The sequence below is a fragment of the Dromaius novaehollandiae genome, chromosome 8 (assembly GCF_036370855.1).
Source record: "Dromaius novaehollandiae isolate bDroNov1 chromosome 8, bDroNov1.hap1, whole genome shotgun sequence".
In the NCBI taxonomy this organism is placed as follows: Eukaryota; Metazoa; Chordata; class Aves; order Casuariiformes; family Dromaiidae; genus Dromaius; species Dromaius novaehollandiae.
Window position 1 is genome coordinate 12,997,101 of NC_088105.1, and position 16,851 is coordinate 13,013,951.

The 16,851-nt window shown below is 47.4% G+C and overlaps 1 protein-coding gene across 3 annotated transcripts in view; it reads left to right on the forward strand.

The window, feature by feature from the left end:
* Positions 1–8,663: 8,663 nt before the first annotated feature.
* Positions 8,664–16,851, forward strand: part of SUCO (SUN domain containing ossification factor) — a 44,718-nt gene continuing 36,530 nt past the window's right edge. For 2 of the 3 annotated variants that reach the window (XM_026123369.2, XM_026123370.2), the window contains exon 1: positions 8,665–8,946. In XM_026123369.2, coding sequence (XP_025979154.2) covers positions 8,882–8,946 — 65 coding nt within the window. In that variant the 5' untranslated portion in view covers positions 8,665–8,881. Of the gene's footprint in view, positions 8,947–16,851 lie in introns of all 3 variants that reach the window. The other variant, XM_064515705.1, reaches the window with a different exon arrangement.

The following is a 16,851-nucleotide window of genomic DNA, read 5'->3' on the forward strand; positions in this document are numbered from 1 at the left end:
ATTCCCCCTCAATGTGAACCACAGAAGAGTTTTCAGTTATCTGGAAATCTCAGGATATTTTTTAAGTTTTACACTATTTTGCTGGATTCTCTCCTGCAAATGGTTAAGGGTTCATCTAAAGACAGAGAAAGTTATCTGGAGAAAATTTGCAATTTATAGCTTTTCCTGTACTAAATAAGAAATGGTCAGGAAATTGAACAGGAAATTGTATCTGGAAAGAAAATGCAATCAAAAGTTGCATTGTCAGAACATGCTTAGGAAAGATTTATTTCATTCCAAGCAATAAGGAGCCAGGATCAATACTTAGAAAAGGAATGAGTTTGTGTGAGCTATACCACACATGAGAAAAGAAAACACTTGAATAAAAGAAGCCTTTGTAAATAGAAGATATCGATAGATCAGAGATAAGGTTTAACATTTTCAGCAAACAAATACTTGGAAGTGTTGAAATGCAAAGGCCCCAACCGAGAATTTTGTTTCAGCCCATATCCTCTTGGTTCTTGGCACTGCCGCATACAGCGACTGAAAGGTGACAGCCCAGCGCTGCCTTTCACGTTTTGATGATCTTCTCTCCATATTAGGAGCTGAAGCTAATGTGCACCTGGCAAGATGCAGCTGCAGTAGTGTTTCCAGGCCACACTCCTCCAGCAAAAGCGTCAAGATGCTCCTTGCTCTGGGTCTCTGATTTTCTGCAGAGCGGGCCAACAGAGAGCACGAAGGCATGATGAGACCCAGCCAGCTGAATCCCAGCTAGAAATGAGACATATTTCTTTGTTATTGCTAAAAGATAATTCACTCCATGATTTGGGCTGTGGTAGCATCTCCAGGTTTGACTCAGCTGTCTCTCTGGAAGAAGCCAGACCCTGGTCTTTGGCCTCAGTGCAGAAATCACTGGGTGATATTCAGTGGCCTGGAAAATACTCCCAGTGCATTTGAGCATTAAAATGTAAGGGAGAAGGATTAGCCCATCACTGTGCCTGGTTTGCAGGTTCTCTAGTAAACCAGTGACACCTTTTCTTACCTCCCTCTCAGAAACAGCACCCAGCGGGGCGCCTCAGCCAAACACCACGTGCTTTCTGTTACTGCAGGTCACTCGCACTGCTGCCACCCACACGTGCTGTGCTCTGCATGTTCACATTGTTCTGCGCCTGCAGACTGGGGCATTCTAAAGCCCGCGATCAGCTTGTCTGGTGGTTCATGCACTACCAGTGACTGCCTTTGAAAATACAGTTTCCAAGCCTGCTGCTAAGTGTCGGGTTCAGAAAGACGTGACTCTTCCTCACCTATCAGAGCTCCCTTCTGGGTTAACTTAACACAAGAAGTCTGACTCAGATGATCTGATATCTCCTCTCAAAACATGGAGCTTTTTTTCTTTGTGCAGTTGCTGATACAAATCTATCTTGCAACATTTTCTTAGCAAATTCTCCTGGTAAGGGAACAATGGACCGGCTCTTCTGGATAAAAACAAGCTATCTGAACACTGTGTCTATAGGCAAGGAGAGTCCTCCCCACCGCCTCCCCCGAGAATATATATGCACAATTGTGTAATGTAGTGCTAAAGTTCAGCCTTGAGGCCGGACTTGCCCTCCCTGAGAATTGCACTGACTTCATCTCTGAATGCAGCCAATTGAAATTTGCTCTTGGTCTCCAGCTGCTGATCAGATTATTCTATTGATGAACAGGACTTTTGAGAAGGAGAAAATGCAGCTGCAAGCACTGCTCTTCCTTCTACAATGTGTAAAGCTTTTCAAGAATCCCATTCAAATATTTGCTTCCCAGGTAACCTCTGGCACATTTTTCTGTGGGTTAATTATAGGCTCTAGTTGGGAGATTGGGCAATGCGCAATATTTTTACCCTTGTACATCTCATTTTATCAGTGTTCAAGAAAGCCCAGCAAGTACTGAGCCTCGCTGATTGCCACAGCTGATCAACCAAAGCCTCTGTCTGTGTGATGGCACGGCAGCTCTTCAGGCGTACGCTGGCCCGCCGTCCCAGGCAGCCGCGTGCTGAAGCACCTTGCTGATCCCCTGCCACATTGAGATGGTGCCGAGATGGCACGTAGCTCTCCTGGTGGGCTACCAGGCTCCGTGGGGCTTCGTTCAGCTTGCACATGGTGGGCACCACTGTGGTTTTAGGGGCGCTCACCCAACACATGGACTGGAAACCTCCCGGCGGTCCCAGCGGTGAGGCTGAGCCGCACAGACTTACACCTGAGGGGACGGACTCAGAGAGGCTGGGCAAGGAGTGAATTTGGCTGGGGGCACACAAACGGCTTTTTCTCCAGGGTCCCGCCTGGTGACTGGTGACTTCCCTGCAAGGATCTCTCATCTGCACCAGCTCTTTAATTATGCACGGTGTGAGCTGTATATGATTAATCCCTGGATGACAACAGGGCTATAGTGTGTGGGAGCCGTGCTGTGCTAGAGCAGTCACGTGGGCTGAGAAAATGTGGCTTCAAAGTCTTTTTTCCCCTCCTCAGAAAAACAGTCTCTGGCGTGAAATCCCTGCTCAGCTCGCTAGCAGAGACCAATGCTGGCTGCAGGTCCCTCGGCCCTGCTCTCCACCCTTTCACCCAGCCTCTTGGTGAGGAGCTTGGGGGAATAACTATCCTGGGAGCAAGACAGAGGCTCACAGTGGAGACGATCCCACCTGTACCTGTGGCATAGCCCTGAGCAAAGCATGCCCTGCCAGTGCCGAGGGAAGGGCTCTGGCTGGAAACACTTAGAAGTGCGTTAATAAATATTTAACAGCTCTTCTAGCAGACAGCTAAGCAATTGTTTAAATTTCCACTGCCTGGTGGGTGGATTTCTCTACTGCTCTGGTCTTGGCTATGCACAACACACACAGTTTGTGTCTGTAACTGGCTTGTAACCTCAGCTAGGAAGGCTCTGCTGATGGGGCCTGACTACAGTGCGAGCCCTGGCTGTATTGGTTGCTAGGACTGGTACAAGGAAGCCATTCAGCCACCAAAGCCTGCCCGCTGCCCTGACACGAAGGGAGTTGCTCTCCCTTTAGCGTGGGATCGGTGGTGGGAGCTCAGCGAGGCGCTTCCCGTAAAACCTTTGCTGGTGACAGGGACACGGGCTCACGGCAAGGGGAGCCCAAGGCGGACGAGCAGATCAGACGTGCTGGTGTGCGTGCCACTGCTGGCACTTGTGTGAGCAGATGGAGCTGGACTGCTCCGGGGTGGCCCTCGGGGACGTGATCCAGTCTCATGCAGTGCATGCATGGCCACGGTAAGGACTGGGCCGGGATTCGTGCCCAGGAACCAGCATGTTGCGTCAGACACAGCCAACCTCCCTCTGCATGTTCAGCGAGGGCCTGAGCATCGTGCTGTGCTCCAGAGCTGCCCACCTCCTCCTGGCCTTGCGCTTTTCAGGATTGAAACCAGTGATGGTTTCTGTGAGCATCAAGCCCTGGGAGCAGAGCAGCTCCCGGGAAGTGCTCTTTGCCTATTGGACAGAGGTAGCCTGAGGTGGATCTTCCTGCTAAGAGCCAGGTAAGACTGAGGACGCTGTGTGTGCATGCAAACACCTCGTCTGGCATTTCCCTGTGTGGACATGCAGCTCTGACTCAAAAGGGAAGGTGCCATAACTGATGCCAAAGTGTTTCTTGCATGAAGGAGACGAGCCTTATGGGCTGTGGGGAGAAGGGGTGATGTCCGGGGGAGAGGTCTGTGCCTCCTGCGATGTGGCAGGGAGCAAGGACAACTGCAGTCAAAGCTCATGTTGCACTGCATCTTGTGGCACCGTCTTCACCCCAGGTGAAGATTTTGGGCACTCCCTGACATGGTTAAAATAGCTGCGGGTGTGACGTGGGCTTTTGCTCCCACGGCTCTCTGATGGCACTGAGGAAGTTTAGGGGAATTTCCCGCTGCCGAGGCAGCTCCCCTGGGGTGGACGGGGAAGCGCGCTGCCCGGCATAGAGGCTGTCAGCACTGGCTCTGCTTCGAGCATGGAGATGCCGTGGTGGATCCCCCAGGGCCTGGCTGTGTCCTCTGGGCTGCATCTCCACTCAGGAGGTACCCAAGGAGAGCTAGATGCCCACATGATAACAGCTCCACACCACTGCAGTGCTGCATCTTAGCATTGGTCCCCTAAAAGGGCACAGAAACCCTCGAAATATGTCAGTGTGACAAAGGTGGCGGCTCACACCCAGCAGGTGCCTTGAAGCAGTTTCTCACTGAGTATTTCTGCGGCACACATAGGACTTCACTGCGCTGCTGTTACCTGTTGGGCCGGTCCTGCATCCTCCCTGCTCCTGGGGCGACAGGACCTGACTGGAGAGTTGTTAGAGGCATTTGGAGCTGTGTGTCCCGGGCACCCAGGGCTACCACAGACCTGCTGGGAGAGCTGCCCACAGGCTTTGCAGAAGGCACTGGCGTGGGGACACAAACCAAACCTGCTCGCTGTTAGAGCTATTGCGAGGCAGGTCCCAGCTGGCACCAAGCTTTGAGCTTCTCAGCCAAAAGGTCCTGCAGCCACAGGGGAATGCAGAAGTGTTTCAGCCAAACAAAGGAAGAACTTGGAGCCCTCTACATATTTCCAGCGTGGCATTTTATTTACCTCCTCTGTCCTCCTGAAAAGTGGTGGAGTTTGAGTTAGCAGCATGTCCTGAAGGTGATCATTGCTCTGTTGGCATCCTGCTGCCACTGCCAGTGCCACCGCCCTTTGCAGGTTTAGGTTGGGTGGTTCAGCTGCAATTCGCTCTGCAGTGAGGACATCACCGCTTCATCTTCTGTCCCTGCAGGAAATTACTAGAGCACTATTAGAAAAAGGCAGAAATTAGCACAGCGACAAGCCACGTGCTCACGGAGATGCTTTCAGATACTTTGCACCCTCAGCCGGCTGGGCCACGTGGGACTTGGCAGGTTTGTGAGTGGGAGCGAGGCTCCATGGCTGCAGGATGGAGGGAAGGTGGCTGATGAGCAGCTCTCCATGGCGTGGGGACGTGGCTCAGAGGTGGGTTCAGACACAGCTGTGCCCTCGGCTCCAGCACCGTGCCCTTTGGGGCAGGTGTGTATGCACTACGGAGCTGCTAGTAGAAATCCGGGTTCAAAAAGACTTTCTCAGGACCCAAAACATAACCAGTTTTCAGATATGCCAATTTTTGACACAACAAAAAGCAGCCTGTGTGTGATTGTCCTGGAAGCACACGTTTTTGTGAAACATTTTCTTAGGAAGAAAACTGTTTCTCAGCATGCTAAAGGAAATGTCTGGAAAATGTGTGATGGGAAGCAGATCCATAGGGCCTGGATACCTCTGTACAGGGACCTCACAACAGAGTATAAGAATGCAGCTATTTCCTGGCCATTTTCATGTCATTATATTCTGTACTTTGGTGTAATGAGTCCATTTTTCTCTGCTAAAAGTTCATATTAAATCCCATGGGGTTCTTCCAAAACCTACCAGTCGCTTTCAAAGAAACCTCCCCCTTTTCAACCTGAGCCGCAGCCTCGTTCAGCAGCTCTAAGCCAGGCTCCTAGCTAAGCTGCGACGTGCTGGTGCACAGTGTGCCATTTCGCACCCTGGCTTTCTGCCCTCTGTGCTGTCATCCCCTGTCTGCCACAGAGACCCAGCAGGGATTCACCTGGCCCCATGTAGCTGTATTTATTGCTGTCTAAGCCCTCTGCACCGGAGAAGGGAAATGGCTGTGCTGGTCACAGAGCTCACCAGCCTAGCAATGCCGCCTTCCAAACTCGGTGTTCGTCCTTCTTGCACTAAGGCTCAGGTGAAAGGGAATTTGGAGGATGTTTTGGAAACTTGGCAGGGGGTTGGGCCAAGTAGCGGTGTGATGAGAAAATGATTTGGGGGTCTGTGCCATGGGAGAGGTCTTCCCTTGCTTGTACCAAGGGGAGGTGGGGAGGGCGCTTGATGTCAATGGGAGACCTAACTCATGTAACACCTGCTGAAAGAGACATTTGTATGGGAAGCAGAGGGTGCAGGCAGTGTCCAGGCTCTGCCTGTCCGCAGGATACTCCCGTGACAGTGTGGAGCACCACGCTGCTGGGCTGACACACTGCCGGTAAGACTTAACTGCAAGGCACTCGAGCCCAGTGCTCGGCTGGGTGGCCGCTGCCATCTCTCACGCTGCTGCTGCTGCGCCGTGGTGTGACAGCCAAAACATCTGGCGGCTGCAGGGCCCTCGGCAGCAGGGAGAGCAGGGAGGGCAGGGCAAGGTGTGAGGCCTGGGTGCTCTGTGATCTCCAAGGGCCGTTCGTCCGCAGCAAGCCTGGGACGCTCCAGGGCTGCTTGGAGAAGAGCAAGGATGCAAAAGCAGTCTCCCTCCCTCAGGCACAGCCTCTTTCTGGGCAGATCTGCCCTCTGGCACAGCAGGACTGTCACTGGGGCAGCTCTTGTTTTGCTGCCCAGGAGGGTTTAAACCCCACGTCGTGTGTGGATATGGCACAAAGCTGGATCATCTGCATTATCCCCTCTCCTTGATGTGTTTCCTGGTAGGCTCTAAGGCCCTTTCCACTGCCTGTGGCACCCAGAGCCATCAGAAGGGCTAGCGACACCAAATGTTAATGAAAACACAAAATTACAGGGTGAAAAGGTGGGAAAAGACAAGACAGATTCTGCTGAGGTTTTTATTGCCAGCTGGGAGCATTTACCCCTCTGGTGTGCATCTTGGCAGCACCAAGCCTCAGGACGAGCTCTGCACGCGCACCCCTCTCGTCTGTGAGCACCTGCAGACTGCTGCAACAGCAAATTCACAGGGCTGGTGCTGTATGTTTTGGGGGAGGGCTCTGCTCCTCAAAGTGCAGCAACAGCTGCGGTGATTCATACCTGTTCTGTGCCTCCTGCGGGGCAAAACTGTCCTTCCTTATTCAGCGCCCTGACATGTGCACACGTTTCCATTGCAGAGCACTCATTACTAATTCACCTGTGAGTTTCAGGCCTTTTGTAACATCCTGCAGGCTGACGGGGTTACGGGCTTGCAGCGTGAGCGTGGGGGTTGCTGCCTACTGTGGCTCTGATTACACTGCAGCAGGAGCCCCTGTCCCGAGCGGAGCTGTCTGCGACATCTCTCAGGGAGATGTCTGTTTTGGCCCTCTGTTCTGCAAGGCTGTGTTTAAACCCAGAGTGAGTTTTGTGACCGTGTTGTTCATACACACTGAACTCGGTCCGTCTATCAGCTCAAAGTCTGTTCATTAAACAGCAGCCCTCCCCCTACCCTGACGTCCTGTTCCAAATCAGATGTTTTTTGTTAAGAAGAAGCTGCTATGATGGTTTCCTTGGCTACAGTACATAGCAGCTAATCATGTCATCAGACCATTTTACAATGCCATGCTTCAGATGGGCAAATTTAGACCTGGCTATCAGCGAAATTGCTAACATTTTGATAGCAACAAATACATTTTACACCAATCTACCCAAATATACCAGCGCCAGGGTAGGCAAGTCCCTTCTCTCCTGTATCAGGAGCAGATGCACACAGCTGCTGAGATCTATGCTTACCACTGTGTGAGCTGTACTGCCATGAAAAATCTCCCCAAAGTGCCCTGCATGCCCCAGCCTCCAGACCAAAGACAGAGGTGGGTGGGGAAGCTCTATGCACCCTAACTGCAGGGATGGGGAAAGACGCTGAACCAGCAGTGCTTGGCCAGGATGTCCGGTCCCAGGGCACGGCTCCAAGGAAAGCTCTCCCTGCAAATCCCAGGACATGCTGATGTGCCCCTGGGCTGCCACGAGGCTGCCAGCAGCAGAAGTCTGAGCAGTCACCAAGGAGGTGGCCTGCGACGACTCCCTTGGTGACTCTGCAACTTACGCCTCGGCTGCCTGGCTGTCAGCGCCAGTGTTTGCTAGCGCCCGGTATCATATGCACCAAGGGTGCTTCCCTCAGCAAATATTTAACCGCGCAGCAATGTATGGCAGAGGGGACAGCTGCGCTACGACACGAGCAAGCAGGGCCTCGGCGGCCGTGGTTGTTACCTGTGCTAAGGGGGCCCTGACTCTGCCCTCCCCCTGCTCCTCCTGGCGCTTCCCCAATCAAAACGTTACATGCCGCAATCCCCCAAAGGCACCGACTGTAGGGCCCGGGGTGTGTGTGGGGGGGGGCGCGGGCAGCAACAGCGCTGGCACGGCAGCCACCGACCGCTGCCTCCATCGTCTCGTGGAGGCCGGTGCAAAATGGCGGCAGAGAGGTGGGCCTGGCGGGCGGACCCCCCCTGCTCTCTCGGAACTACAGCTCCCAGCAGCCCCGCGCGACCGCCCCGCGCTGCCCGCTAGGAGATGGCGTTCCCCCGCCCTGGGAACCGTTTTTCCGCTGGGGGCCTCCGTTGCGACCAATCGGCGCTCGCCTGCCTGGGACAGACGAAGGAGAAGCCTGACCAAAAAGATCTGTCATGTCGGAGCGCCGCTCCTGAAAATGTCCCCCTGCGGAGGTAATGACCCTTCCCTTCCTCGCGCGCACCGCGACTGCCGGGGTTTGCCGTCAGCCGTTATTTATTATGGCGATTTTCCCTTTAACGGATCGTTTCATGAGGGCGCCTGAGAGAGGTCCTTGGAGGGGCGGGGAAAGGAGGCCGCTCTCTGATTCGCCGCCGTGGCTGCGGGAAGGAGCCAGTCGGCGCCAGCAACAGGCGGAGGGGAGGGCGTGTCCATCTCCAGGTGCGCAAGCCATTGGCCCCGGTGGGGCGAGGAGGTGGGGTTTGTGGCGGGGGGAGGGTGACGCGTATCCTTCCAGCTCAGCGCGTGAAGGGATAAGGGGCGGGGGGGGAGGGGGGCCGGCTCGGCTCGGCGGGCAGTAACGGCTGTGCCGCACCGCGCGGGGGAGGGGCAGCGCCAACGGCTCTGCCGCCGCCGCTTCTCCCGCTTTCCCTCGGCCGGGGAGGATGCGCCGCCTCTTCGCGGCCGCGGGAGGTAGACGGGGAAGACGATGAAGGAGCCGCCCCGCCGGCTCCTGGCCCTGGGCTCCTGCCTCTTCCTCTGCGCCGTGCTGTGGTGAGTGCCGGCCGCGCCGCCCCGCACCTGGCGGGCCCCCTCCGCCGCGGCTCCCTTGCCGCTCCCGGCGGCGGGGCGTCCTGCCGCTCGGGGCTGTCGGCGAGCGGTGCCGGTGCCCGGCTGGCGACGCCGCGGGCCCGGCCGCCGTCGGGTTTCGCCCGGAGCGGTGCCCGTCGGAGGCGTGCCGCGCTCCCCGTGCCCCGGGTCGGGAGCCTGCTGCTGCCCTGGCGCCGGCGCGGCGAGTGCCTTGGTCGGGGTCCTGAGAGCTGATGCTGGGAGCACGAGAAAGGGGAGGTGGAAGTGGGAAAATGCCATTAGAGGAAGGAAGATGCTGCCTTTGGAAAGAGAAGGTGTTAACGTGCTGGCGACATGCTGCGTTGTGCTGTGGGAGAGGAGGGCAGCAGGTTTCGGGAGGGTGCTGTTTCTTAACAAGAAAGTCTCTTTGTGTGAATCGTAATAGATCTAAGTAATTTGTTGTGTTCATGAAAGTAAGGAGTGTCATATTTAGAGTCCCTTTTTGGGTATCAAGGGTTCAAAGTCGCACTGTGCGTTTCTTTATGCATTCTGTTTTCGGTCTGAGCTTTTGGTAGGAAGACTTGCTGCTTTTTTTTCCATTCAGACTGGAATTTGGTTGTGTTCTCCAAAAGATCAATGGCTTGACTCTTGGTAAGGTACAGCCTGTATGCCCTTTCACTTCTGCGCAGATCACATTTTTCAGAGGTGTTCTCTATAGCGATTCTCTTGGCTATACTTTGTCCCTGCATCTTCTGTTTACTTTGCTTTCAGGCTTCCTTAAAGTGCGACCTTTATCAGACCCCAAACATTAGAATGCACTTCTGCATGATAATTTTTAAATTTCTTCTAAAACTTTGACCTGCTTTGAACTTTGTGACTCACTGAGAAATCATAGCCAGTTTGAGCAGCAAACTGCAGACATTAAAACATAAACAGTAGCAGTTGTCAGAGATAGTTGTATAGCCGATCTGTTATTTTAATGTTTCCTGAAAAATGTTTAAATAGTCTAGTTTAAAAGTATTTCAAAAGTTTTTTTTACGTTATTTATTTTTCTTGCAGTTGATTCTGATTGGATGAACAAGGGGAAGCCCCTTAGGCTGTGGAGATCTGTGTATACAGAATCAATTGCAAAACTGACACTGAAACTCCTGTAAATAGGTTCAGATGGTCCTGGATCAGATTTGGTTCACTTCATCACAGTTTGTTTTTTAGGAGAGAATACAATGAGTCCTCAAAGCTCAGTTACCACGCTGACATTTAGGAAAAGTTAAAAACAGAAAAGTTTCTAGCTATATAGATTTGATTAACTGAGCTGTGAACCTAATGTAACCCTCTACAGACAGCTGCCTTTTTTTTTTTTTTTTTTTTGACAATTAAGTTTCTTCCTTGAGATTCTTATTAGGAAAGCAGTCTTGGGATTTTTACTTGCTGTGCATTGAGGGCTGATGATCTGCTTCTGTTTTAGGATGCTCTGTAAGTAGACGCTTTTGCAGTTTAATGATATGGTCAAAGTAATTTTTGTTGTGTTCTTAGTCTGTTGTTTTAACAGATGCCTTATTTTTTTCTTAAAATAAAGTTATCTACTCTGTTGTTGAAGTAATATATTTGATCAGCTTGTAAAGATATGCTTTCCTTGTAAAGTTCAGACAACATGTACTTTCATCTTGGGTATGTTTGGGGGAAAAATTGGTCAGAGTCTTTTCTTGCTCTTAAAAAGAGATTGCCCTTTCAAGTAGTGTCTTGTCTGATCTGTAGCTTGCACTAGACTATCTCCGAACTTTTGCTGTTGAGAAATTGTTCAGGCTGTTGCTCACCCTGCTTGCTCTGACTGCTTTCGGTTAAAGAACCAGTAGACTAATTTAGATGGAGGGAGGGATACAACTCTTTAGTTCGTTGTCCAAATACTAATTCACATTAGAGAGTTTTAAAATCCTCTGTTTACAGGATAGCATTAAGGCTTTCTGTAATTTCAGCAGCCATGTCAAGTTTGTAATTGGGAAGTTTCTGAGTCTGTTAATCCTTGTCTTTTTGCTGAGCTATGTAATGTGGGAAGTGATGTATTTGTTATTTATTTCTTTAAAAAAAAATCACCAACTTTTTTCATGCAAGCCACTAGAAAACCTTTAAATAGTAAGTGGAAGACTTTGACTTGCTTCTTAAGACTGTGTTACAAATATTGGCATTTCCTATAACTGAGTCTGCCAGGTCTTTTTAAATTTAGTTGTCTTGAAATGTGTTCTTCCAAGGATTCAGTGCTAATAAGAGAGAAGCTCTTTTCTTGTGGATGAAAGTAATGGTGTGTTACAGCAGAGGATCAAAATGGAAACAAAAAAACAGGAGAAAAATTAAAGGAAAAAGACAAAATAGAGCTGCTGAAAGAATACTTTAGGCTACTTGGACTCTCGTGTTTTTTAAACCTGGACTGTTTTATTCCTGGATAGGTGGTTATGTTCTTTGTTTTGGTGAAATTAAACTTAAAGTGGTGGTGGTGGTGGGGTTGTCTCCCAAGCATGTATTATAAAGCTTCCTAAACAAGCTGGTGCAATGGAAGAAGTATCAACTGGTAAATATCGATTGTAAGACATCTGACAGTTTCCTTACAGGGTGAGCTTTTTTAAAAACAGTTTCTGGTAACTTAAAAATGTGACTATTGGGCATTAAGAAGTCTATAGACGGATGGAAGTTTGGGTTTAGTGATTTACTAGCTGTGCCTTTTTAATAAGGGTACTTTGGGAATTTGGGGAAAAAAGGAATTTACATTCCTTTGGGAATGTAAAATCCTGTAGTTCATGTGTGATATTTTCCCTAGCAATGTTGTTCCAGGTAGTTCAAAAGATTGTGGTGGCTGCCTGGTTTTAGAGAAATACTTTTGATGGAGGTAAGGCTTGGGAATATACTTCTCTAAAAAATAATACACATCTGTGCAAATTGGAGCTCTGACTGTATATAAGTGACTCCTGTTGTTCTGAATCTGCACAAAGGTTTTTTATGCTTTTGTTAATCCCTTTGTGTGGATGATCATAATAGAAAAACACTCTTCAGATTCGTATTGCTTCACAGTTTGACAATATACAGAGCTAAATAAGTGGCATAGATTTAGAAGCTCATAGACATTCTAGTACTGTCTGAATTGAGACCAGCTGTGACCATAGTTTAAACAATAAGCTGTATAAATTGTTCTGACATCACCTTTTGCCTACCAAAAGTGCACTTTCAAAGTGTTAGATACAATTTTCATAAAGAAATGATTCATGCCCTAATTTGTGCTTCTATGATTCATTTCATCACAGAATCACAAAGTGCTTTGCACATCCTGATTTATTTAGCTTTATGAACCATTTTATCATTCTCAGTTTTACAATTATAAATAAAAGGAAGGTAGGGATTATGTGCATGTGCACGTTAGGATCCTTTAGTTGTAGCTGCTTTGAGAGTATGCTGTATCAGTAAAGTAAGGCTTGTATCAAAGTGACTCAGTGGTAAGATGTGCTATTTCTGATGGAAAAGCCCCTCATGTAGTAGCTCTACTGACTCAGAAACCCATAATGGGAATGTACCCTGAAAATTTTAAAAGTCAAAATGAGTCAGTAGCATAGCCAGGGCTAACATCCAAATACAAGTACCTTGGAGAGGATAGATTTTTTTTTTTTTTTTTTTTTTTACTTTGTATCTTCCCTAAAACAGGTTAAGCCTGAGGATTTATATGTATTTTATTGAGATAAAATATTCCTAGTTTTCCTGTCTTTGGTTTACATTATAGCCTCTTACGTAGTTGAAAGTGTCCTTGTTGAAAGCTTCTGCAATGCAAGAAGAGCTCTAAAAGCAAGGCTATATTTGTAGTGTGATATTATTATGAATTATGCTTTCTGGGTCAGAAGTCACAGAAGTAGAGATTTAGCTGCTTGAACATTTATTGGCCCTATTGCAGACTTTTTAGCTTAAGGTTGAAGGTTGCACTTGTTAATAATGGGGAGCAAGATGGATTGGAGGCAGTACCGTGAGGCTTTTGTTCTGAAGTGTAGCTGATGTCTTATCTTAGAAATAAACTTTGCAGCAGTCATGCTTACAGGAGGCTGCCCTAATGTTCTGGGTAGAGCTGTTAGTGTAACTTACTTGTACTGAGGTTCAAACTTCTGTCTGCTGACTCCCCTCTTGTATTTTTACTTTAATCTGTTTAAAAGACTGATACTAAAATAAGCGGTGTGTGTGTATTTTACAGCAGGAAGAAATTAAGTGACTTGCACTGTTTGTATAACCAACACTTGTTTCAGGCATCTGATTTCAAAATGAAAAGTATGCTGTTAGTTATGGAGCACCTTGCTTGAAACTGTCTGTGCCCCGTAGTTAAGGTTGAGACAAAAACTGCTCTGTAACTCCTGGACTCCTAAAATCAACTTTGAACATGCCTAGCTTGCAGTGCCTTCAACTTGAGCAGGTTATGGGCAAGCAGAGCCTCTGCTATCTTTTCTTAAAGACACATCCTTGGCTCAGTTGGTTCTTAAATATTTAACTTCTGAAATTGTCTTTGAAAATCAATGGAGTGCTTTCATGTCATATCTTCTAAAAGGTTTGTCCCAGAAACTTCAAATTTGTTTGCTTCTTATCCAAGTGGTATATGAAAACTGCATTTACAGTGAATTTTAAGCACGGAGAGTTGGTGCAGAGCAGCTGAGGAGGTCTCTCAGCCTGCCATTACAGTGTTATGCCTGGGCAGATAAGCTTATGGATTTAAGCAGTGAGATTTTATACATCCCCAAAGATGTATAAAACCAGACATTACTGCAGACCCTAAAAGCCTTAAACTTTAAGCACAGGTAATTAAAGTTTCTGGTTCATGTCTATTTCACTATCTTCCTGTTGTCTTTATGGTTGGTATTTATAATTCTTTTTTTTTCCAGAATGTATTATTTTCCCAGAATTCTTGCATGGAAGCGTAACTAGAGAGCTCGACAATGCAGAAAGACTTTAAGATAACAGCCTTCAGTGCAGTGTTACAGCATTCTCTCTATCAAGAATGACTAGGAAGTCGTGCTGCTTTGAGCTGTTCTAGATGGACACGTTCTGAGGGCCAGGGTTTGTAACTTTTGGAAATCTGTCCTGCTTTGGGTGCCTTAAATGGGGTACCCAGATGCTCCTTCCAAGAATGAAGAGAAATGCTTTTCAAGGTTACTCTATGGTATGCATCTACTGTAGGATTTTGTCTATTATGGGCACTGTATCTAAACAATATACAACTACAGGGCTGTAAAGATGACTTATATCAGCCTTCTCTAGATAAGGAGACTGATAGTGCTAGCACTGTAAGAAAGGAAGGAAGAGGTTTTCCAGTGTTAGTCCTCAGCTTTGCTTTCTATTTAACTTACTGCAACTGTGGACTGTCACCAACAAGTTTGATGTTCTTCCTCTGCCTTCTCACATATTTACTGTGTGAGTATACAGTAGCTAAAAGCTAACTTTCTTTTTCTCCCTCAGAATTAATTGGCATGTGCCCGCACAATCACTAGATTGGATCAGGGCGTGTGGGAGAAATGTGTGGCTAAAGGTGGGATGCAAGGCTGCCCTTTCAGGCTGTAAATCGGTTAAATGTGATGAAATATATGGTGCAAGTGTAACCTGGTTTTATGGTCTTTGTGTGCTGATGCCTTTGAAGTGATGAAAGCTATATTAAACTGAAGGTTGGGATTTCCCTGTCTCCAGCTATGAAATTTGGCTATTTCAGAAGTATCTTTGTAATGGTCTCTTCTGAATGAATGGAATGACTGTCTTTTTGTGGAGCACTCCAATTAGGAGGGGGACTAGAGAGCACGTTCTTTGCAAAAAGTGGGTAAGGCTTTTCTGCGCATGGATGTGGAATGTAGAAACACTATAGTTAAGGGAAAGTAGTAAGAAATGAGGCGGTATCACTTCAGGGGATAACAGTGCCTTTCTGGAAGCGTCCTTGCTTGGTCTGGATCTACAGAGGTAAACTTTAGGGTTTCTTCACTCTCAAAGAACCATCATAATTTTTTAAATTGCCTTGATAATGCATGCTGCTCTTCTGTGGTAATAAGTGGCTTCTGATTTTTTTTTTTCTTTTTTCTCCACAATGCTGACGAGGATTAACAGCTCTCCATTAAATTTATCAGCATTTATTTCCACGTCATATGGAGAAATGAGTATTGTATCCAGGGGATACTGCAAGTCATTGATTACTTTAGCACAGATAGCTTTCCTCTAAATGGTTGAAATAATGCAGCCATCCCAAAAGCCCAGTCTCTTCTCTGAGAGGTTTACTATTTTCTAGAGACCCCTTTAAATGAGACTCCCTTTTGCTGAACTATTCTGATAACAATATTGACTCTGGTAAGCTACTGGGGAGAGGTTGAAGATTCCTGCCTTTTGCAGTTTTTTCTGTGTGACCAGCAGCTGGAAGTCGAGAGTCTGGTTTAGGATCTGTTGAGCTCCTCATTGTTACAGACTTTTTTCTTTTAACAGTGATGCTAGTGATGGCAGTAAGAGATTGTAGTACTCGTTCAAAATAAAACGTTTTTCCTGCCTTCCTCACCCTTTTACAACTTTTCTGGCTTTTTAACTGATTAATCCAAAATAAGTTATTTTGTAATCGAGAAGGTAAACTTTTAAACCAACAAACATGCACCTCTCCCCCCTTTCACAGGCTTTCCCTCCCACCTCCAGCCTGCCTCGTTTGCCTTATCTAGCACTGCTTATTCCGAACTGATCCTGTGAATGTTTCTAGCAGGGAAGTGTCACATGGCAGATGGTGACATCTTCATTCTCCCTCTTGGCTATCTGACTGAGTTTGGTGCATCTGCACCTGTTGGTAATACAATCCTCTTTGAGAGATGTAGAAAGTATCAGTGATTGTCCTAGAGAGAGAGACTGTTTCCTTCACATGCAGTGATGTCCTGGTAATCAGTATGCTTGTGATAACTTTATTTTCCCTTTGCTTAAAATTGTCCTGTCTCACAGGTGTCAACTTTAAACTGTATTGAACTGCTTTGCTCTCTGCTGTCCAGGAGTAAGTCTTATTTGGGGAGCTTTTAAGCAAACTATTGAATTGTTTAATGGACAGATGTTTGAACACAATCTTGTGTGAATGTCCGTGTTTGAAAAGGAAAGCTGAGACTGTTTTCCTCTGGGAAGACCAAATTGAGCACAAACTGCTGCTTGTGATGAAATTTTGCTAATTCAGATTTTTATTTTATTTCGAGCATCTGTAACTTCTATGGTGCATTTTTTTCCTCTGGCAGTTTACTTTTTACTTGATCTTTGTGCTCATCAAAGCACTCACTGATAGCAGTGCTAGCTCTGATAGTCTTCTGCAGCCTCCTTCACAATTACTTCAAGAGTTTGAACCCAGATAGGATGAGCAGACTTTTGGCTTCAGAGAAGCTCAGCATATGCCTGCCCTGTGAAGAGTGAGGATCTGTTTTTCTGTTTGTAATTTTGGGCTTGCAGCTTTTGCTTTCGGATTTGTGCATATGAAGCTGAAAATTTAATGGAGTACTTGAGAAAATAGCTTTTAAAATACATTGATGATGCTAAAAGGCTCTTGCTTAAATCTTTGTTCTGTATGAGATTAAGTAGTATCTGCTATTTGAGTCATACTTAGCAAAAATGGAACTATTGGAAACTTCTATATCCCCAGAAGTCACTAAATGTTAGTTGCATGTTTGAAATAGTCTCTGAAATATTTCCACACTGTCCCATTGTTTGAAAATATACCTTGTACCTGACATAATATATCTAGTGATTAATATCTGATACTGTCTGGGCACTGATTCTGCTTACTTCCAGGTCAGCATCAGAATGCTACTCTTCCCTTTTGAGGAAGGGAAGGCTGTATTGATACATACAGGTGTAGGAGGCTGCTGTGCTTTCATTGGAGAT